General features: G+C 44.3%; 1 protein-coding gene across 11 annotated transcripts in view; it reads right to left on the reverse strand.

The window, feature by feature from the left end:
- Positions 1 to 480: 480 nt before the first annotated feature.
- emsy (EMSY transcriptional repressor, BRCA2 interacting) overlaps positions 481 to 23,942 on the reverse strand; it is a 79,398-nt gene continuing 55,936 nt past the window's right edge. For 9 of the 11 annotated variants that reach the window (XM_085999699.1, XM_085999698.1, XM_085999697.1 and 6 more), the window contains 5 exons: positions 21,451 to 21,606; positions 16,636 to 16,802; positions 10,394 to 10,819; positions 6,608 to 7,081; positions 481 to 3,301 (listed from right to left, as the gene is read on the reverse strand). In XM_085999699.1, the coding sequence (XP_085855825.1) occupies positions 3,092 to 3,301; positions 6,608 to 7,081; positions 10,394 to 10,819; positions 16,636 to 16,802; positions 21,451 to 21,606 (1,433 nt within the window). In that variant the 3' untranslated portion in view covers positions 481 to 3,091. The remainder of the gene's footprint in view (positions 3,302 to 6,607; positions 7,082 to 10,393; positions 10,820 to 16,635; positions 16,803 to 21,450; positions 21,607 to 23,942) is intronic. The other 2 variants (XM_085999701.1, XM_085999702.1) reach the window with 2 other exon arrangements.

The raw sequence follows: 23,942 nt of genomic DNA on the forward strand, positions 1-23,942 counted from the left end.
TCAGTTCGGTCAGTCTCAATCCAGCTCTTAGTAGTCAGTGGTCCATCGCACAAAATTGGCATTCTGTGCCTCTAACCATGCTGTACCTGACGTGGGAACACTTGATGCCAACACTGGATTCCTGAAGCACATTCCACATCGCCAACATCCCTGAACTTCATAGCACAAATTTAAAAAAAAAAACACCCTCCAGAAGGTATAAAATGCTCCAGAAAATTGGAGCTGCCACTGTTTTTATTATCTTTCCTGATCAAAATTTACCAAAGACGGTCCCAGTTTTGTAGCCAATCTCAGCCCGGGTGAGCAATTGGGACACCACAAGTGGACTTGCCTCCCCGGAGCTCGGGAGAGGGGAGAGCCAGGAATGGGCTACGCCAGAATGGACGCTTTGCGGTCTCATTTGCAGCACTGCCCGTTTTTACAGGAAATGCACGAGAGCAGCGATGCCAGGTTCCTGTTGCTAGGTATCAAATACACCAATCAAAACACAGCAGTGAATTTTATTGTTTGTCCAATCCCTCCAAAGTAAACAATGAAGGCACCCTAACAAAATCTTTTTAATAAAAATCGCAGCACAAATGGAAAAGGCCACAAAAAAAATGCATCACTAGAACCCGTAGAAAAATAATACAATTTGGCACGAGAGTTGGACACCACCTCTGAACTAAATTTCACAAAAGTAAAAAGAACACAAGTTCCTTAAAATTTCTAGCTGGGCCCAGTCAGACTAAACGAGCACAAATGGGGTTCAAGGGCTGGTCAAACATGGTGTCTAATAGTAACAACTGCTACTTGGTGTTAATAAGAAATGATCTGGCAACCTGACGTAGCAACAAAAAATATCCTGCAGACAGAAAACTAGTCATTAAACCAAAACAAATGATCACAATCAAAATTGTATATAAAGGGACAGGGCCACTTGTTTGTGGTGATTAAGTTCAATTTAGTTTCTATTACATGGGATTCTTACAACGGGAAACTACATTCCATAATTTTCTCTTTCGGTGAAAGCCACAAACCACTGTCCTTGCAAAAGCGCCAACGCGTGTCATTTCTAGCATCTGTCCTGGCGGGCTGCTGATAGCCAGTCATCCTTTCAAGGTTTCTGCTCGCCATCAGGCTGCTGGAATTACCCCTCCCTTCAATAATTACAAAATCATTCATTTTAACTCTCTTCATTTGTTAACTCAGTGGGGCATGGCAAGTAACTACCCACATGTCATTTCCATGTATTTAGAACAGTTAAGGTGGGCGACGCAACCCTGGGGAATCTCCCCGATGCCACAGCCAGTCTGGTGAATGATAAAAGCAGAACGTGTCTGAAAACAGACAAGATTTAGGTGCCTATGTATTTTAAATCTAAAAGGAATACTACGGGGAAGACTGATACATTTACACACGTATGGATACACACACACACACGTGAGCTTGTGCCAATTTGTTTGGCTAAGGAAAGGTAAAATTCTCCTGTTTTAGTCTTCACTTTTTAATTCACAAACTGGTTCCATGTAATGTGATAATAATCGTGCAATTATACTCTCCTGGAATGCCAAGAATGATGTGGGAGCAATCACCTGAAAATAAAATTATATATTGTACACTACCTGCTCTGCAGGCTGCACTTGAATAAATATTAAAAGGGCTGGCCGCTCGAATTGGAATAGGTCACCAAATTAAGATTTATTTCAGGTCAGTACTCGCCTTCAGCCAGGGGAGCATAGATTCAGTGTCGAGCACCTCCACATCCTCGCCACTGTCATTTATAAGCAATTAGCACACTGAAAATGCCCACAGGAGAAGCCGAATTGCTCCAATAATCAGAGCAGCTGTTGAGGACTATAAAAAGGCTCTACCAGAAATGTTAACCTGTCTCTTTGTTTTCAGATGCTGATGGACTTGCATTTTATTTTTGATTTTAAGTTTTACCTTAATGTCTTACCCAAGGATCTGGAAGATACTGAAGTGAGGTCTTAAGATAATCAACTTGTGTGTGCCTTCACTCTAGGATTTTTTTAATGAATGCAAGTAGGAAGAATGACCCACTTACCATGCATAGTACTTACCCATAGATTTCCCTCATCTTTTCAAATTCTGGATAACCAACAACTCCGTGCGATTAGCATAACAAAAGATATCATTAGCACCACAGGCTTAAACAAATGGCTAAATAATCCAAAATGCAACATTCTCCTGGAAAAAAAGTGGCCATGCAAAACCAGGCCAAAAGGTAGATATTCTAGATGTCTCAGATTATCAGGGTGGGAATTTATTGCAGTGAGATGAATTATGCAGAATTGCTTTTATTATTAATGGTACACAGGTCCATACATGCCCCCATTCATGAGGAAAACTTCATCTCGTGTTCCGATCAGCTACTATCATGATAGTGCGCGATCTTTCAAAGCAGACCAAAATGCCACGATGATGTGCCCAGAGCCCTAGTATTCCTATTGGGAATGCTGAGCGGAAGAAGAGCGGGCAGCACGGTGGCATAGTGGTTAGCACTGTTGCCTCACAGCACCAGGGACCCGGGTTCGAATCCGGCCTCGGGCGACTGTCTGTGTGGAGTTTGCACATTCTCCCCGTGTTTGCGTGGGTTTTCTCCGGGTGCTCCGGTTTCCTCCCACAGTCCAAAGATGTGCGGGTTAGGTTGATTGGCTATGATAAATTGACCCTTAGTGTTAGGGGGATTAAATACGTGGGGTTACAGGGATAGGGTGGGATATGTGTCGGTGCAGGCTCGATGGGCCGAAATGGCCTCTATCTGCACGGTGGGGATTCTGTGATTCTGTGATTTCTCAGAGGTATGGTCAGTTTTCATACAGAAGCAGTGGAAAGGTTGGGACCTTCTCGAACCATACAGAAAAGCTGTTTTTTTTTTTTTTTACAAAAAAGACTTCCTTCACCAGGTTCATTTTTAAAAGTCTAAATGTATGTATACAGGACCTTCTTTACATTTTTCCTTTTAAAAAAAAAAAAAAATTTCTATGTACATATTCTTTAAAAAAAAACACAAACATTTGTCTCCTGCTGGAGAGATTTCTCCAAACTTTGAAGAATGTCTTGGTATAAGGTTTGTTTTGTCCCTCTTTCAATGTGACTGTCCAGCGGTACTCTCTGTTGAACTGGGCTCTGTACCTTCTTCATTACTACTGTCCACATCCTGTTCCATGGCTGAATACTGTACAGACTCCTCATCGGCAATTCGTTGGCTGGTAAAGTTTGTGATGTCCAAGAGACCACTGGGTTCGACCACCACATTTGAGCTGGACTGACTGGGTATGGAATACTGAGGTATAGACTAGGAAAGAAAAAATGATTGATTATAGAATCACAGAAATTGCAATCTGGAAGGTGGCCACTTGACCCACTGCATCTGTGCAGGTGCTAGCTCTTCAACTGGAGTTATCGATCTTATCCCATTTCCCTGTATCCTTTTAATTATTGAATTCCCTTGTAGATAATGTTACAGAAAATACCTCAATAGCCACATGTTCTAATAACCCTGTGTAGAAAAGTATTCTAGTAACTTGCCCTTTCATTTTTCCAGAGCTAATCCTAAATCTATAAAGAAAAGGACTTGCCTTTATATGGCACCTTTCATGACTTCAAGATGTACAAAGCATTTTACAGCCAATGAAGTACTTTTAAAGTGTAGTCACTGTTGCAACTTGGGGAAACGCGGCAGCCTATCTGCGCACAGCAAGGTCGCACAAACAGCAATGTGATAATGACCAGATAATTTGCTTTTTCAGTGATGTTGGTTGAGGGATAAATATTGGCCCAGGACACTGGAAAGAACTCCCCTGCTCCTCTTTGAATAGTGCTGTGGGATCTTTTACATCCACCTGAGGGGGCAGATAGGGCCTCGGTTTAATGTCTCACCGGAAAGATGACACCTCAGACACTGCAGCACTCCCCCAGCACCGCACGGAGGGGTCAGCCTGGATTATGTGCTGAAGTCTCTGGAGTGCGGCTTGAGCCCAGGACCTTCTGACTCAAGAGGCGAGAGTGCCACCACTGAGGCAAGGCTGACACCTGCCCCCTTGTTACTGATTTGTCAACCCGTGGAATCAATCTTTCATTATCGACTCTTTCCAAATCAACTGCCCCTTTAACCATGTCTGTTCCCAAAAGGCCCCAATTGTTCAAGTGAATCTTCATAACTGCAACCTCTCATTTCTGGTATCATTCTATTGAATTTCTGTAGTAACCAGAACACACACCACACTAACTAGCCAAATGTATGAAACCCTATATGTAAAATTCAGTTGTATATTATTTATGAAATGTATCTGGTAATCATTTTTCCCCATTGCACCATCCCTTGTGATCTCTGGAAAGCTACAAACATCTTTCTGAAAGTCTCCAATTACTAAATGAAACTTAAAGGATATCATTCTATGTCAAAATGTATTGAGCTATTTAAATTGAAACAACCTAATATAGGGCATAGTGCAAGAAATCAAACTTTAGAAAGAACAGAACAGGAAAGCTACTGGCGGTTACATGAGGCCAAGCTTGGGTTGTAACTTGAACGAGAGAGGGAAGGAGAGGGAAGGAGTTTCCAATATTGAGACCCTCAAAGGACCAGTTAAACAAGTTTCTGATGAAAGGTCATCGACCTGAAATGTTACCTCTGCTTCTCTCACTGCAGATGCTGCCTGACCGGCTGAGTATTTGCAGCATTTTCTGTTTTTATTCCAGTTAAACCAGGCTATGCAATGAGTCTTTATTTCAATACCATACTGATGCTATGCATCAGATGCCCTTTCCCTCATTAGCTCAACTAACATCCTGTAGATCTGACGGTCATGTCTTCTCTCATTAATTTGTTCTGCTGCACAGGTTATTTGATTTCTAAATAGTCATATAACTATGCTCTGTGCTAGGATGTATGCACATCAAACCTTGCATACCAGTTCGAGTACTGTTTTCTGTGGTGACATACAGTTTCCAAATACAGCTAAAGTAACAACCCCCAATTTACTGATTCTACATTGTAAGAAAAAACATCATCAACTTTTCCCCCAGAGTTTCACAAACATCAATTCCCTGACGAACAGAATTGTTGCAAGAGTTTTGGTGTGGAGAACTGCGAAACTACACTGAAGATAAATTCACGGTACAAAATGGTACCCCTTTGACCGCCAACAGTACAAGGCAATTTGCAACCTCGGTTTGTAAATTATCAACTTGCACACAGACGATAAAACAAACACTAATATTACAGTTATAAAACCCCTCCAGTGTAAATGCTTCATTATATTAACCCTAGACAAGTAAACCTAGTTTTCCCTCATTCTCCTTTTATCATGACCTATTTTTATCTTTAGTTTTTCTTTTCATCAAATTTCAACTATCTTTTCCTTAAAAATTGCTATGAGTGTAGACAAACGCAAACTTAGCATGTTGCCATTGATTAATTTTCCTCGCCAGTTCTCTTCCTGATTTTCCCCCTTCCCCATTGCTCCTGAAGTCAATAACTATAGCTAGGTGCAGTCCCTCATGTGCTGGTTATCGTTCGATAGCTAACCTGGCCTTAATTCATATATCAGCCTCGACAGCGAGCACCAGCAGTCTATTCAACTAGCGGGTGCATCACAACCAAGCCCAATCCTGTCCTCAACTGGCATGCCTGCGTGCGCATTTCCTACAGGAGTTGCTGGATAGCAATCAGGAGCAGAAAGCTGGCAGATGTTCCCCCTCCATAACCCAGGGTACCACGGTCAGTTCCTACGCCACCGCCCAAGGCAGAATCAGCTAAGTTCGCACAGACCAGGCATCGAACCTGGGACCTATGTCCGCTGTACGGCTCAGCTACTCACTGACTAAGTGGGCTTATTCATCTGGGCTGGAGGGCAGGGGTTGGGGTGGAGGGGACCATCGTAACACTCCCCCACACCCCCCATACATTCAATAAGCAATCTGGGCTTTTCGTTAACTTGCTTTATCCTGGTATCTAATTGTCCATTTTGAATGTGGGAGCAAGCTTTTACAAATACTGTATCTTCATTGGCAGAAATGTATTTTTTCAGCCAGACTTTGGAAGACAGATGCGGATGCATCATAGTTTGGACTGTGTCAAACTTTTGACAACTTTTAGTGTCAAAATAGGAAGAGACGCTGAGGACTAGCGAACCCATCATCAGTCCCCAGAACTGGACAACAACTAGATGAGTAAACTCATCTGCAGCACGAGGAAAAATGCTTTTTTTTTTTTTGCTGTTTCACTTCAAGAAGTTTAAGTTAAGATTATACTCTTCCGTATCTTTGTGTGTAGGAATATATTTTCAGTGAAGCCGACATCATAATGAGTTAAAACTTCTTTTTTTAAATCCTTAAGAGTATTTTGTCATATGTGGATTACAGAAAAACATAACTGGGCACGTCTGTAACTCAAGCTCGATAGACACCTAGAAAGTAGTACAACTGCATCTGGAATGAAACTTCGCCCTGGCACAGTTTTAGCAAAAATGCTGTTTAATCTGACTTGGGGATCATTTCTTTTTCGGTGCTGATGACACGTGACAGGGCAGAGTGCCTGTGCATTGCACACACACACTTCCAGGCTGCGTCAAGATTTTAAACAGATATGCATGCTTACCTGAATAAGAATATCTGCGGATATTTCATCGGGCTTCTCTTGCGTTACATTCTGAATTTGAAGAAAATGACTTTGAACAGTCTTTCCCGATCCCTCGGCCTCCCTAGGTGGAAGGGTCTTCTCTGGGGGCGGTTTGCTTTGCTGTTCTTTAAGCACAGGGGTTGCAGCGGCTTTCTGGAACTGATTTGAAGGGGCTGACTGCGGCACGCTTACTTTCTGTGCCGTGGGCTTCCTCGCTTTGCTAGCGTCTACACTGGAGGCTTCCTCGTTCATTTCGATCTGGGCCTCCATCATGGAAATCTTTAAAATGTCTGTTTCCATTGACTTTTTGGAAGACTGCACCGTGTAATAGTTTGTCGCCATTACTGAACTCTCTGAGCTGCCACTGGCCGTTTTCGTGATGGTAGTGGCTTGAAAATTCCCAAAGGTTATTTTGGTAACCGTTGCTCCTTGCGTTATGATGGGTGGCTGTGCCTGCAAATGTCAACAGAAGCCCTACAGTAACCATTAAACCACAATGGGAGAACAGAGCAGAACAGTCGGGAACGTTTCTAAAAGTTACTCGGAATCAGACCAGTTCTGATGAATCTGATGAAGGGTTTACAACTGAAAATTAATCCATCTTTTCTCTGATGGAGCTGCTGTGTGTTTCCAGCATTTTCGCTTTTTATTTCAGTTTCCAGCATTTGAAGTTTTATTTTGCTCCGTATCTCTGAATCGGTCAAGATCTGGAATGTCACAGTAGGCTGATCTAGGGACTGAACCCTCCCCGTGCCCGCCCCCAAATCAAACTCGGTGCTCCTCCCATGGATCAGTTCTAAATGTCAAACTGAGCCGCACTGACCAGAAAATTCCCAGGTTTGATCCCTGGCCTGTACTGAGCTACTGGATCTTTAGACAGGGCAGTAGTAGAGATTCTATAATCGGCCACAGTACTCTGGGATAGTGACGGAGGAGGGAACAGTAAATCAAACAGTGCCGTCCATTCCGGATTGTTATTCAGTGACCGCTCCTGAAAATAGCTCGTGCGCAGGTGTCTAGCGAACACAGGATTTGGCTTGGCTGTGATGCTGCCCGGTCGAATAGTCTCCCAACACTCCAGCTAAGCTCACACATGAAGAATGGCCACTTGTGCGAGAGACGAGAGTGCGGCCAGAATCCATGAAACTGCAGCTCAGCATGGAGGGAGGGAAGAGAGAACCTCACACTCAACTAGCTACACGAGGAAATGAGAATATTTACAGTGCTTGTAAAAAAAAATTGTAATACTTACAACTTAGCCTAGCTAAAAAGCAAGTTAAAAAGGAAATATTACCTTATACTTATCCCTCGAAGTATTTTTTAAATATTTCTTAAATTTGACCTGTTCCACCAGCCTTGTTGGCTCAGATACAGCATGTTGATTCCTGTACACGATGCCGTTAGGAAAGTGCGAAGAGGCTACAAACTGACGAGATGAAAGTCTTGCCTGTCCGTTCACTGTAAAATGAGTTGAGTCTCAATTCAGTTCCTGGTGGGCATGACCCACTGCACCAAACTGCTCCTATTTTGACACTACATTGGCAATCTCAGTCGCCGAGGCCACAAAATGGCTGGTCCAGGAAATGGGAAAATGTCACACGGGTGCAGTATGGGACACCTTTCTGAGTCTTTGGCCGAGGTAGAATGTTAAGGCAGACCAGAATCCAGAGTTGAAAGGCCAGTATCTAATCCACTGAATCCAATCCCCCAAACAATTTGCTGGCCAAGGGGCATGGCAGCAACATTACATTGAATTTAGAGCCCAGAAACAAGCCATTCGGCCCAACTGGTCTATGCCGGCGCCACCATATTTGAACTAACCTCATCAGCATAACCTTCTATTCCTTTTTCCCTCATGTACTTATCTAGCTTCCCCTTAAATGCATCTATGCTACTCACCTCAACTACTCCCTGTAGCAGCAAGTTCCACATTCTCACCACTCTCTGGGTAAAGTTTCTCCTGAATTCATTAATGACTATCTTATACTTATGATTCCTAGTTTTGGACTGCCCCCTTCAAGTGAAAACATCTTCTCTAGGTCTACTCTATCAAACCCCTTCATAATTTTAAAGACCTCTGTCAGGTCACCCATCAGCCTTCACTTTTCTAGAGAAAAAAAGAGTCCCAGCCTGTTCAGTCTTTCCCGATAGTTATAACCTCTCAGACACGTTCCCAGATCTTTGCCAGTGTTGCTTTGTAAGCAGTTGCTGAAAGATGTAGATTAGCTTGGCGAGATTCTACCTCCAATCCTACATGTGGGCAAGTGCCGATGTCCACCTAGTGACTTGCCTAGACTGTACAACTGAGATCGGGAACAAACCGTTGGTGCAAAAACCTCACCCCATCAATATCTGGCATATCCTGCTGGAGCCCCAAAGCACTATGCTTCTTTTTTTATTTAAACATGATACGTTTTAGCTTTGAATTCCAACTATTACACTTGGCAGGCTCACTTCATCTACTGTTGACACCACAGTCTTGGCAAAACAGCTCCTGCAATTCTCATGCTGCAACTGAAATTAATAAACATTCCAGTGTGCTTTAACCTGGATTGATGAGGGAAGAAATCCGGAGCCAATTAATGCAACATGCAGAGACCAATCAGCTGCAGACTTTCTGTTCCAGAACAGAGGGACAAAATCTTAGAATCAGAACTAGGTTGGTTAAAAGCAAATCCAGGAAAAACTTCGTCAAAACAAAGGGATGCGAATACAGAGTACACTATCCCTGAAGATAATACCTGTACTTCCTAGTACAGTAACTAAGAAAAAGTATGGAGAAAAAGTCAAGGAATTTGGATTAAAAAGGTAAGAGCTGGCCATGGCTAACAAAATGGCCGAGCAGACTTACTGGGCCGTATAAACTGTTCAGAGAAGACACACTAAAATATTCATTATACATTAGTAGATAGCACTGAGAGCAAACTAATTGTGGCAGCTTCTAGAGATCTCTAGTCACTGATTTCTAATCTCCTGAACTAATTCTAGTTTTTACAGTGCATTCCTACTCATTCTATCTGCTAAACCACTCTTACCAGAAAAATCTGTATTTAAAAACATGCAGTGTTAAGAACATAAACAGGAGCAGGCCATACGGCCCCGCGATCCTACTCCACCATTCAGTAAGATCATGCCTGAACTTCTGCATCAACTCGACTTCCCCGGCTGATCCCCATATCCCTCGATTCCCTTAGTGTCCAAAAAATCTATCGATCTCAGTGTTGAATATACTCATCGACTGAGCATCCACAGCTCTCTGGGGTAGAGCATTCAATCAAGTTATTGGGAAAGAGAAATAACGGGGCATTCGGGACTGCTGAAATTCAGTGTGTAAAACCAAAGAATTATAATTAGTATATAAATTCAATCCCTGCTTCAAGACAAGTTAGCAGATTTCGACCGGGACAGCAGCGGGTTTCTGCTACATTTCACCTCACACTCCTGGTTTAGGGTGGGTAGGGGGACATCAGCAAAGTTTCCAGCTATTGATGATTATCCAGGAGAGGAGGGAAAGGACGTAAATAGTTAGGTTAAAGCACATACAAATACACATCAACAACACTTAAGGTAATCAAGTCGAGATCACTTGAGAAAATTCCAGTGACTACATCACCAACCTTCAGTGTGAATGTTACTGACCTATCCCATGCAGCACGCTATTACTCACTCTGATCCCTGCTATCTTTAGAATGTGGTCATGGGCAAAAACGTGTTGAAACTGCTGACTGGCATTATATGCTCCCAGCTATTATGCAATGGCGTTACCTGGCCAGGAAGATGCGGTTCCGACGAGACAGACTGATGTTTTATGGCTAGCTGGGTTTTATCCGGCTGGTGCTGTAGATGTGGGGGTTGCAACTGCAGCTTTTGTTGTGCTTGCTGCAGCAGTTTTGGAAGTTGCTGCTGCTGTTGGGCTTTCACTGCAATCACCTGCACCATGGTTTGCTGGGTCTGGGTCATTGCTGCAGACGCTTGCTGCAGCGCCGGGGATTTGGTCTGGGTCACCTCCCGAGGTTGATGCAGTTGTTTCTGTTGCTGTTGGGGCGGTTGCATCGAGGTGTTGGACCTGTAGAAGAGGCCTGTTTGCGGGTCCAATGTGTCCCCCTCTTCTACTTCACTTTCTTCGGCCTCGGAGTCATCTTGCTTGGCTGCAGCACCCTGACCGGTGACTGCTTGTAATTTTATCGGGATCTGGATGAAGGTTTTAGGAATGAAGCAACCAACAGAAAATTAATGCAAGACAAATTTGGAACTCAACATTTTAAAGTTTTCCATTTTTTGGATGTATGGGGAAGAGAAATACAAACCAGGTTATGATGTAGGGAAGAGGTCCTTGTACAGAATTTTTAGTACAATAGAAAAAACGATCAATTGTGTTGAAATCCCTGAGCCAGAAGGTGTGGGCTCAAGTCCCACTCCAGAACTTGAGCACATGATCTAGACTGACCCACCAGTGCAGCACGGAGGACTGTTACACGGTCGGATGAGATGTTAAAACGAGGCCATGTCTGCCTGTTCCAAAAGTTCAGGTTGACGTTAAAGATCCCCATGGCACTATTCGAAAAGCAGAGTTTTATGCAAATACTTCTTCCTCAAATCAACACCACTGTCAAAAATGTGTCGTCTGGTCATTTGTGGGATCTCGTGCACAAAATGGGCGCAGTATTTGCCTACATAACGAGTTACTTCACTTCAAAGTAATTCTTTGTATGTGAAGCATGGATATATTTGTGAGATGTGACAAAGCACCGAGGCCTAGAAATTGGCCTCCTTAGCGCCTCCCATTATCGCCTCCGGGGCGGGCGATAACGGAGCGCTAAGCACTTACTGACTGGGTGTGGCGAGAAGAGCGACTCCCGCTATGTTCAGCGGGAGGTTTGTGGCGGCGGTATGGCGTTGCACCCCGATCTCCTTCGCCCGGAGATCGCGACGTCATGGCCGTGCACATTGCCCCGGGCCCGAACTTTGGTTCCACCCCCTGCAGCATCGCTGGGCGAAAACACTGGTAGCTGCAGGGGGCATTCATCAGGAGGCCAGGCACGTCGGGGGTGATACTTAAAGGCGAGGTGGCCGAGGTAACTGAAAAAAAATTCTGAAATGCTCTCTTTTTTTTCCATTTCTCTTCAGCAGCGATCGATCAGCTCAGCACTCTGCTGCAGTGCATCGGGCTGATCAGGCCGGATTGTGGCTGCCGTCGGGGACCAGGTAAGTTTTGCCCTTGCAGAGCCTGCAGCGATGGCCCTTCCCTTTAAGGGAGGGAAGGAGCCTTCCAATACGGCAGCGCTGTACGGCCCGTTGTGCAGCGCTGCACACCTACCGCCGCACCTGCTGTGCGCCATGAAGGAAGTGGAGCGCTCGATATAGCACTCCTCCTCTTTCCTGGAGCACCAACACTGAATTTTAAAAGTTGAAAAACATTATCGCCTGGTGCTAATTTTTTCAACTATTAAAAGTTAGCGCCCCAAACGGGGCGATACCCAACTTCTCCCCCCAAGTCATCTTGTAAAAATAAAGTGGTTTGTTTGCATTTTTAAAAAAATGAGAAACTTGTTTTAACCCATCCGCACTCTGAATTGCTCAAATCATTCATGTCTCAAAATGCTTTTACTAAAAAAAAAATTCATCTTTACATTACTGTCAAGTACGTGGCCAATAATCAATATTCAAATGAACAGTTTTAAGCTCCTTGATGTTTGTTCAATAGGGCGTTGTATGTACTGGGCTACATCTACAAAAACCTGAACCAGGGACGTTTTGAACATAAACCAAATTAACGGACTGTTTGGATTAGAAAAACACTATTTTGTTTCTTGTCAAGTTGCGGATGATGTCGATAAAGCACCATAAGAACATAAGAAATAAAAGCAGGAGCACCATTCGGGCCTTTGAGCCTGCTCCGCCATTCAATAAGATCAAGGCCAATCTTTGCCCTCAACTCCACTTTTCCGTCCGATTCCCATATCCCTCAATTCCCTTAGAGTCCAAGAAGCTATCTATCTATCTCAGCCGTGAGCATATTTAACAACTTAGCATTCACAGCCCTCTGGGGTAGAGAATTCCAAAGATTCACCACCCTCTGAGTGAAGAAATTTCTCCTATCTCAGACCCCTTATCCTGAGTCCATGCCCCATGGTTCTAGACTCTCCAGCTAGGGAAAACAGCCTCTCAGCATCTACCCTGTCAAGCCCTCTCAAAATCTTGCCCATATTGCCCACACCTACTTGCCTAATAGTGAGCCTTTTTCCTGAGAAACTGATTTTTACAAATGAATGGTTTACTAGGCCACTTCAGAGGATACCAAGAGGCAACCGCGTAGCACACAACTGGAGTCACTTGTGGGCATGGCAAGTTCCTATCACATTAGTGAACCAACTGGGTTCCAGCAATTTTCATGGTTCTTTTTCCTGGTACAAGTCCACAAATTTAATTTCACAATTCGCCATGGTAGAGTTGGATCTCATAATCAAGGTGGCCAGAGGTCGTGGGGTTACGTGTAATTTTCATCTAAGAAATTCCCGACTTGGCCTTCACTGGGTGAAGACTAGGCCCTGCCCCATAGAACAGAAGAACATAAAGATTAGGAGCAGGAGTCGGCCAGTTGGCCCCTCAAGCCTGCTCCGCAATTCAGTAAGATCATGGCTGATCTACGACCTCAACTCCACTTTCCCACCCTATCCCCATATCCCTCGATTCCCCTCGAGTCCAAAAATCTATCGATCTCAACCCTGAATATACTCCTCCACAGCCCTTTGGGGCAGAGAATTCAAAGATTCACAACCCTCTGAATGAAGAAGTTCCTCATCATCTCGGTCTTAAAAGGCCGACCCCTTATCGCGAGACTATTCCCACTAGTTCTAGACTCTCCAGCCAGGGGGAAACATCCTCTCAGCATCTACCCTGTCAATCCCCCTCAGAATCTTGTATGTTTCAATGAGATCTCCTCTCATTCTTCTAAATTCCAAAGAGTATGGGCCTAATCTACTCAATCTCTCCTCATAGGACAACCCCCTCATCCCGGGGATTCGTTTAGTGAACCTCCGTTGAACTGCCACTGAGGCAAGTATATTCTTCCTTAAATAAGAGCACCAAAACTGTACACAGTACTCCAGGGTGTGGTCTCACCAGAGCCCTGTACAATTGTAGCAAGACTTTCTTACGATTGTACTCCAATCCCCTTGCCATTTGCCTTCCCAATGGCTTGCTGTACCTGCATGCTAACCCTGTGTTTCTTGTACTCGGATACCTAAATCACTCTGAACACCAACATTTAATAGTTTCTCACCATTTAAAAAATATTATTTTTCTATTCTTTCTACCAAAGTGAATAACCTCACATCTCCCCCACATTATACTCCATCTGCCACCTTATTGCCCAGTCACTTAGCCTGTCTATATCCCTTTGTAGGCTCTTTGTGCCCTCCTCACAGCTTACTTTCCCAACTAGTTTTGTATCCTCAGCAAGCTTGGATACATTACTCTGCCCCTTCATCAATTTCATTAATATAGATTGTGAATAGCTGAAGCCCAAGCACTGATCCTTGCAGCACCCCACTAGTTACAGCCTGCCAATCTGAAAATGACCCGTTTATCACTACTCTCTGCTTTCTGACAATTAACCGATCCTCTATCCTCATACATTACCTCCAATCCCATGAACCCTCATCTTGTGTAACAACCTTTTATGTGGCACCTTGTCAAATGCCTTTTTGGAAATCCAAATATACTACATCCACTGGTTCCCCTGTATCTACCCTGCTAGTTACATCCTCAAAAAAACTTTAATAAATTTGTCAGACACGATTTCCCTTTCATAAAACCATAGGAGACACAAAACTGGATGATAAGCCACTTTGGCTGCCCTTCACATGCCTTCTAGTGACCAGCCAGTGTGTGATATTGCTAGAGACCTGGGGGAGGTCCATACGCAGTGAAACCATAGGAAGGGAAAATGGGGGAAGGAAATAAAAACAAAATAAGAGAACTTGAGGTGGGTCAGACAGCAGTAGAACGGAGTTCCCACAAAAATGAATGCTTGAGATTTTCATTATAATTGATTAATAATTTCAAAACAGCAGCGTTATTAAAAACAGGTTAACTGGTCACTGTCTTATTGCTGTTTGTGGTATTTTGCTGTGACAAAATGTCTGCTACGTTTAGTTTGATTTATGTTTGAGACACGATAGGCACTATATAAATCAAGTGTTTCTTTATTCCAGTCAGTTACACTGTAAGCAAACTTGGCAGGACACTGTCTACCTTTTCATTTATGTTTAGTCCTGCATTGCGAAAAATGCCTCACACAATGTAAAACAATCGTATTCCCAGCACTCTAACCTATACATACAAGCATATAAAAAGGAAAAGAATAGACCATCAAGCCCATCAATGAACACACTACCCATTAGACAGTACAATCTTGTGCAGTATTCTCCCCAACTGCTAGCACGGCTAACTACTGAGCAAGGGGAAAAACCCGCAGCCAATTTCAGGAAAAACCCTGGGAAATTCTTCCCGACTCCCTAAAGCCTTGATTAAACAAGCTCCAGATGTGTGGAAAGTCAATCAATCGATCAAGGAAGCAGGGCAGGTGGCTCCATTCTCTTATGGAGTGCCAAGTCTTTCTGACAATGATTTATAATGACATTGCAAGTCTGGGTGGGTGTTTTGAATCTGTTAGCTTAACTCTCCCTTGGTCAATGCACTACATGATTCTGCAGTGTAAGTGGAGTTCTAAAGAATATACTAAAGCACAGCAACAGCCTGACAAACTACAATCGCATCTCAAAGGTATTGCTCTTTTCCTATCAGTAACTGCATTATTGGTTTAAAGAAATCAATTTTCTCCCCTCCTTGCTGAGGACAAGTACCCAACAGCACCAGTTGGCACCCCATCCACCACTTTAAACATTCACTCCCTCCACCACCGGCGCACCGTGGCTGCAGTGTGCATCACCTACAAGATGCACTGCAGCAACTCACCAAGGCTTCTTCAACAGCACCTCCCAAACCCGCAACCTCTGCCACCTAGAAGGACAAGGGTAGCAGGTGCATGGGAACACCATCACCTCCACGTTATCCTCCAAGTTAAACACCATCTTGACTTGGAAGTATATCGGCCATTCCTTCATCGTCGCTGGGTCAAAATCCTGGAACTCCCTCCCTAACAGCACTGTGGGAGCACCTTCACCACACGGACTGCAGCGGTTCAAGGCGGCGGCTCACCACCACCGTCTCAAGGGCAACTAGGGATGGGCAATAAATGCCGGCCTGGCCAGCGACGCCCACATTCCAGGAACAAATTTTAAAAAATTGCCCTCTGATACCTCATCCAAGTAACCATGAGGCTCAATGGTGTGTAGACAGGTTTTTGATCATGGGAGTCACACCCAATCATATCCTCACCTGACGGCCACATGCACACTGCCTGTAAGATTTGCTGAATAGTGATCAGGAGCGAGAAGCCTGGCTGAATTTCTTCTCCATAAGACATGCAATTGCAGCATTTTACTGCCTTATGACTTTAAAGTCGGCAGCTCCCAAGGGCTGAATTCAGCAGGGGCTGCTAATAGATCATTGGAGTGAGTGTGCGATGTCTTGAGTGCTCACCTCTATAGCTGGGGGGGGCCCGCGCACGGTTGGAACCGGGGGACATTTTTGGCCGACTCCTTTGAGCAGATGGCAGGTCCAGCAACTGGAATTGCAAGTGGGAGAGCTCTGAGCCAACAGTGCAGCTGATCGGCTCTGCTCCTGAAGCACGAACAATGGCGAGGAGTGCTGGTGGAGAGGGTTGAGGCAGGCGATGGGAAGAGCCAACACTTCCAAAATCCAGAACAGTGAGCCCCAATGTAATCTGGGACTCTCGATTATCTATTAGCTTCCACCCCCCCTCCTGAAAGGGGTGTCCTCCATTACAGCTAATAAATTCCCTGTTTATAATTTTCTAACTAATCCCACTGGCAGTGCAATTTGTAAACAGACTGTGCACATTATCCGAGCCGAGTAATTACCTGCTGTAGAATGTGTGTGACTGCGATCGCGGAGGACGTCGGGACTGATTTCATCACGGCAGGAGGATGTGCTGTCTGCTGCTGTTGACCACTTGGTAGCAGCGACGTCAGTGCCACTTCACCAGAACCAATGCTGGAACTGGACACTGCTGGTTTGATACTTTTCCCTACATTAGAAGGGATGCGTGGTCATTAACAAAAGTTATGTGCAAGCGGTGAATAATAAAATTGCAAAGAACAAAACTGCACAAGTGTGCACGTGCAAATGGAGCTGGAAGAAAGTGAAAGTCCTGGTACTAAATCACAGCGTAACGCTTTCCCTTCCTGCCATCCTCCCCTCTCATTTTGTGCGAAAAGGGACATTTCCTCAGGAAACCTGGTGCATTCTATGTTGTACTTAGATGGCGCTTACTGGGAGGGGACTGTGAAGATATATTCCAACAACCGCCCCCCCCCCCCCTCCTCTTAGCAACACACATTTTGCATCGCTGACAGACAGAATTTACAAAAGTGCAAGGGGTCAGAAGAGCTTCCAGCTTGTTTCTACTTTATTATTTAATAAAAATTCCACTGCTCCCAGGTCCATGGGCTTTGATATCAAGTTGACAAAAGTGATGTACTTCTAAAATCTAACAGACCAAAACGTGCACACTCTCATTCCTGGTACAATTCCCACTGAAGCACCAGTGAAGTGTTACAAAACAGACTTGAGAGAATAGTATTAATTGGTTTCTTCAGTTCATTGGTCGACTTTGCAGGCAAATACATTCTGCTGGTTTCTGGCACTCTCTACCTCAGGATCCACACTTCAGGCTTCACAGACAGTTTTTCCAAGAGGTGGGCTGGAGGAATTTAGTGCAGATACAGTAAAGTTAACTGCAGCATAGGACGATTTTAAGGCATTTGGGAGTACAGTACTTTCACCACACGGACTGTAGCGGTTCAAGAAGGCGGCTCACCATCACCTTCTCGAGGGCAATTGGAGATGGGCAATAAATGCTGGCCTTGCCCGCAAAGCCCATATCCCATGAATTAATAAAATAAAAAACTGTCTGGTTTCAAATTGAACAAAAAGCTGTTCATGCCCCAAAACCAATCTACGGGGGTCACCTGCGCCAGGCTGTTCATGCCCCAGCCAAGCTCTGGTGCTCATCACCACAGACAGACGATGATGAGCAGTGGAGGGTGGATGTGTACTGGGAAACACTGGTTCATTTGAAGCTGCACCACTGCCATCTTCGTAACAACACAGCTTAATTGCCAATGCAGGCACGTAGTTAACAACAGTAAACTTCCCTAAACCTGACCTGTAATTAGGAACTGAGGAACGGGAGGAGGCTATTCAGCCCCTCGAGCCTGTTCCGCCATTCAATGAGATCCTGGCTGATCTGTGACCTAACTCCATATACCCGCCTTTGGCCTAATCCCTTAATACCTTTGGTTAACAAAAAGTTATCAATCTCAGATTTAAAATTAATTGATCTAGCATCAATTGCAGTTTGCGGAAGAGAGTTCCAAACTTCTACCACCCTTTGTGTGTAGAAGTGTTTCCTAATTTCACTCCTGAAAAGGCCTGGCTCTAATTTTTATATTTTGCCCCCTCGTTCTAGAATCCCCAACCAGTGGACCATTCTTAAATAAGAAAGTTTCGCCTGCACCGCTTCTGCATTACTCTGCAAAAACCCAAGGAGAAGCATGTTAATTTAGTAGATAGTTCCGAGTAGACAGAAGGCAGACTTCCAAAATCTTTCAGCTAGTGAGAGCTTGCTGGCCTTCATTCCCACTTACAAAAATAAAGGCAACAATCCTTCGCGGGTTTACGTTCTGCTCGAACGTACATATCTCTATAGTTTGATAGCAAAATACTGCAGATGTTGGAAATCCGAAATAACAACAGAAAATGCTGGAAAAACTCAGCAGGTCAGGCAACATCCGTGGAGAGAAATTTGAGTTGACGTTTCGGGTCGAACCCTTCTTCAAAACTGGAAAGAAAAGGCAGCCCTGCCTTCGATCTAGTTTCTTTTCTTTCCAGTTTTGAAGAAGGGTTCGACCCGAAACGTCAACTCAAATTTCTCTCCACGGATGTTGCCTGACCTGCTGAGTTTTTCCAGCATTTTCTGTTGTTATCTCTATAGTTTGTCAGTTTGTTTGGGTAACGCAGGGCGAGCCATGGGGAATATTCAACAAAAATTACAAACATCTGATGATGGCAAGTGAGAATTCAAGACACACAAGTGCAGATCACTGAATGTCATGTCAATTTTCCTTTCCCTACGCATGTAAAATTCCAGTCAATACCCAATATGCAAAGCAATTACAGTAATGACCCAGCCCCATTATGTTTTCCACACTTGCTGCAGGAGCATTTTCTCCTGGCCACTCCACACACACACACCCCGAGTGTACTTTGATGTCAGCTTCCTGCTCAAGAGCTGTGCCTAAAACTGCTGGAATGCTGCCACCTGGTGGCTTTTGAAAAAGGATTGGGAAAATTATATTATAAATTACCGAGATGTACCAACTTACACCTCGATCACTTAAAAAAAACCTCCCATGACAATAAAAATATCTTCCTCTGACTGTCTGCCGCTTTCCCACTCTCTCATTCTTCACGTCCATCTGTATCGTTGTTTGTCTACCACTCGCTGTCTGTTTACGACTCACGCACTACCCTCATTGTAGTGTCTGTACCTCCGTTTCTGACCGAGTCTCCCCTTCGCCTCTCTCCTGTATGTTTCCCAGTGATCTTGTCTGGTTCTCCCACATCTTCCTTTACTGATGTACTCAATGCCTGTCCCACACCTTTTTAAAACTAATGCCCCATCCACTTCAAGTAATGTCTGCTCCCTCAGGTGGGTGTAAAAGATCCCGTGGCACTATTTCGAAGAGCAGGGGAGTTCTCCCCGGTGTCCTGGCCAATATTTATCCCTCAACCAACATCACATTGCTGTTTGTGGGAGCTTGCTGTGTGCAAATTGGCTCCCATGTTTATCACATTACTTCAGTGACTACACTTGTAAAGTACTTCGTTGGCTGTAAAGCGTTTTGGGAGTTCCGGTGGTCGTGAAAGGCGCTATATAAATGTAAGTCTTGCTTTTTCTTTCTTTAATGCCTACTACTGTACGTATAAAATATATTGACATTTCGTCTAATGGGATTTTTTTTTTTTTTTTTTTTTTAAATGTACTGAGCAATGTGTTTGATTTCACTCACCAAAGACTGTTTCCCCAGAGGAAATGATCCAATAAGGACCAGATGCAGCAAGGAATAAAAGAGAAACAAAGAAAGTTTGGAGGTGGAAGGATAAACACACTGGGTTACTGAGTTTCTTTTGCCTTTATTGGAAATTAGAAAACAACTTGCCTCAAGCTAGTTGGTGAGTGGACTTGCCGACCCTCAGGTATAGAATCTTACTGACACATAGGGCTTGCTGCTAATAACTATTGCAGAGAGAGTGAAAAAATAAATAGTTTGGCAGACAATCCCATGCACTTTTCACACAATACAGTGTACGGTAGCACAGTGGTTATGTTACTGGACTAGTAATCCAGAGGCCTGGACTAATGATCCAGAGACGTGAGTTCAGAATCCCACCACGGCAGCTGGGGAATTTAAATTCAGTTAATTAAATAAAAATCTGGAATAAAAAGCTAGTGTCAGTAATGGTGACCATGAAACTATCGGATTGTTGTAAAAACCCATCTGGTTCACTGATGTCCTTTAGGGAAGGAAATCTGCCGTCCTTACCTGGTCTGGCCTATATGTGACTCCTGACCCACAGCAATGTGGTTGACTCTTAACTGCCCGCTGAAATGGGATTGTCAAGCCACTCAGTTGTATGCAAGAAGGCGTCTTCTCGAGGGCTATTAGGGATGGGCAATAAATGCTGGCCTTACCAGCGATGCCCACATCCCGTGAATGAATTTTAAAAAACTTATGAAGTGTTAACTTGGATAGCGCTGCTACTGCAATCCTTAAAGGGTTAAAGATTCAGTAAGCTTGCTTCTCACAAGGAATGCTCCTTTGGCAAATGTCTGAGGATTCAATACTATAATGCTTCAGAACACACAAGGGAGGCGAGTTGGCAATAACATAGATCACAGTGCCACATCAATGAAATCGGATTCACTCTTCAATAAATACAAAGAAGTTGAGCTTGAAAATAATTTTTTCCCCCCCCCATTCGTTCTCCCTCAGCAAATGTTTGTCATGCTGGCATGTCACGTGTTGGTGTATTATGACACGGTTCACTGTTCAGCTTGCAGTGCTTCACCTAGGTAGCCATTTATCACTGGCGATCTTAGATAGCGAGTATTTGCAGACTATTTGACTATGGAAGCTTTCGCAGCTGAACCCAATCCCGTCACCCCCACACACACTTTTTAGCAGGTCTCAGTGAATAGCGATCAGTATAGAGGACCCCTGGCTGTCTCTTTCCGCAGTTCCACTGCTCCTTAACCTAGGCGAGTGGAGACTAATTGTAGCACACTCCCTTCTCTCAAACCTAAAGGATAGCATAAATGGGCTAACACTGGATTAGCAAGAACAGGATATTAAGAGTCCACATTATCAGCACTGCAGCAACTCCACTATAAACTGGCACTAGATCAGCTTACAAAGTTTCTAAGCCGCTCAGGCTTTGACCTTCTGGCGTGAAGCTGCAGAAGGTGATTGAAAGAGAATGCTGTTTAGACTGCGGTTTCTTTATAAAAGCCAGAAAAATAAATAATGTCGCTTTAGCGTCTATCTATGAACGCAACTTGAGTTTCATAAACTTTTTTCATTTAAACTCAGGCCGCCTTGTAGGACACTTACCGGAGCTGAAGTACTCAGAAGCCAGCTCCGAGTCGAGAGCAGTGATGGCCGGGCTTTCTGGCGACTGTCTCTTCTCCTGGGTCATTTGGATCGGAACTGCCATCTGACTGAGGTCGATAGTGGGCTGCCGAGGTTTAGACTCCAGCTTCTCTTTTCCTGCACCGAATACAAAAAATAAGGTGTCCAAACTCGTTTCTGTCAGCCCACTCGGTTCCTCATCAAGATGGATTCAAACAAACTGCTTGAAGGTCTAATCAAAGCCTGCACGTGTAAACATTTCAGCAGGAGGTACTGGATAGCAATCTCTAGCAGGAACCCTGGCTGATTTCTTTGCACCAAATGAAGTCAGCCGAGTCGGCATGGACCAAGGACCACTACAGATTGCTATCCACGGACTCCTGCTGGAACGTATGCGTGCGTGTGCTTGGTTAAATGCATGCTCACAATTCCGTGAAAGTACAAGTGCAAGTAGATAAAGTCATAAAAAAAGCACGGAGTAGAAAAGTAAATACGTAATAATACCAATTTGCACAAAGCATTGGGTTGTTTCGGATGGTGGGAAAAGCCTATAATGGGATGTCTAGTTTGGCTATCCATTCCATGGCCTCCTGAGATGCCTCCCGCAACAGACCCTAGTGGGCAGGTTGATATGATGTGATCCATGGTCTGGGACTCACGGCCACAGTCGCACTTCGGGCCGTCCCTCATCTTCCACTTGTGGAGCAGGGGCCGCATCGTCCGTGCCCTGTGCAGATTGGGTTGAGCCTGCCAAGTGTCTTCGAGGGAGGTCGAAGCCAGGGACCTCTGCTGTTGGCTCAGTGATGAGGTGTTGGTTCTTTAAAAGCATTGGGTGGGCCACAGTTAGAGAACTGTGTGTAGTTTTAGGCACCCCATTATGGCGAGGACATTCAAGCCATAGAGATGACAGAGCACAGATTTGCCATGATGATGCCAGCGATGGGAAACTATATTTATAAAGGACAGACTTGAGATACTGGGACAATTTTCACTGGAGCAGAGAAGGCTAAGAGAAGATTTAATAAAGGTTTCCAAATTAGGAAAGGTTTTGGTAAGGTGAAGCAGGAGAGACTATTTCCTCTGTTTGGGAAGTCAGTGACAAGAGATCATAAATTTAAAATCATTATCAAGAGGAGAGAAGTTTGGAGAAATTTCTCTACAGAGTTCTGTTGGAGCGTGGAATGCTTTGCTACAGGGAGTGGTCGAGGCAGAGACCACTGCATCTTATAAGAAAAATCTGAATAAATATTTAAAACAGTACAATACAAGGCTATGGAGAGCAAGAAGGGCAGCGGGGTTAGATTTGGATTGGTCCGGCAAAGAACTGGCACATACACAATGGACGAATGACCTCCTGTGCTGTAAACTTCTATTATTGAGATGATCCAACAAATCACTCCCCAATCAGCCCTACAATCATTGGCAATGGCGATCAGGCCACTTACTTGAAATAGAACAGAAGCCATCACCTATTTACAACGTTCTGTCCCCCCCCCCCCCCAAACAGGTACAAACAACTTAAAATAATACATATTTAAGTAATAAAGCAATTCCTGGTGTACCTCACTTGAAAAAGGATTACAAATAGCTGTAACCAATGTTCCCTTTAAGCTGTGCAGCGGTCTGCAGCTCCCGCGCAGCCAGCTCACTGGTTTTTAAAATAGGAAAAAACGCGCGTGCGCGGTATTTTGCATGAGCCGCACAGCCCCTTAAAGGGACCACGCACCCAAAAAAAATTAAAGGTAACATTGGCTGTAAGTGTTATTTCTGGCAATCAACACTCAATTATAGCTAGCTGAACTAGCAGTGAGGAAGTGACATTTGTGGGTAACTCCATCCTGACAAAGGTAGAAGTGACCAACTCCCCTCAGTCTTTTAGCTCCCTCCTTGCCATACAGCATCTTGCCTCAGTCATCAACATCTATACCGTGGCACCCAAAGTAAAAAGATAAATGGTCATTAGCCAAGCTTATCTATTGCACACCACGCAGTCAGCGTGGAACTGGGAGGACCCTGGGAACATATTGCCCAACCTGTTGTTTTCCTTGGGAAAGGTGCATGGCAAGGATGGAGCTAAAGGAATGGGGAGGCAAGGAAAGACACAGACACTCGTCACCGCAGGTTCAGATCAGAGTCATGTAAACTGCCAGAGAGCAGGGGAAATCAGAACAAGTGTTGAATGTAAGACCAGCCGGTAACCTCCTTCATGGTCAGAGAAGCAGAGAGAGAGGCACAGCACCAGCACTTTAAGACAACCACAATTAAAATGAAAGTGCCGACAAGTGTAGAAATAGATGGGGCAAGACTTTAGGAGCATGGTGACTTGGGCTGGGTCGGGGAGTAATTATTGGGGACTCGGGAACTCTGGAGTTTCAGTAATCCAGGGTTCAGTAGGGCACGATCCTACTGTAGCAGTCCAAGATTAATAGTAAGTTAAAGGAGCGATTTCTGATGCGGGTAGTTTGTTACTGCAA

The sequence above is a fragment of the Somniosus microcephalus genome, chromosome 10 (assembly GCF_052327205.1).
Source record: "Somniosus microcephalus isolate GS21.2 chromosome 10, FLI_Smic_1.0, whole genome shotgun sequence".
In the NCBI taxonomy this organism is placed as follows: Eukaryota; Metazoa; Chordata; class Chondrichthyes; order Squaliformes; family Somniosidae; genus Somniosus; species Somniosus microcephalus.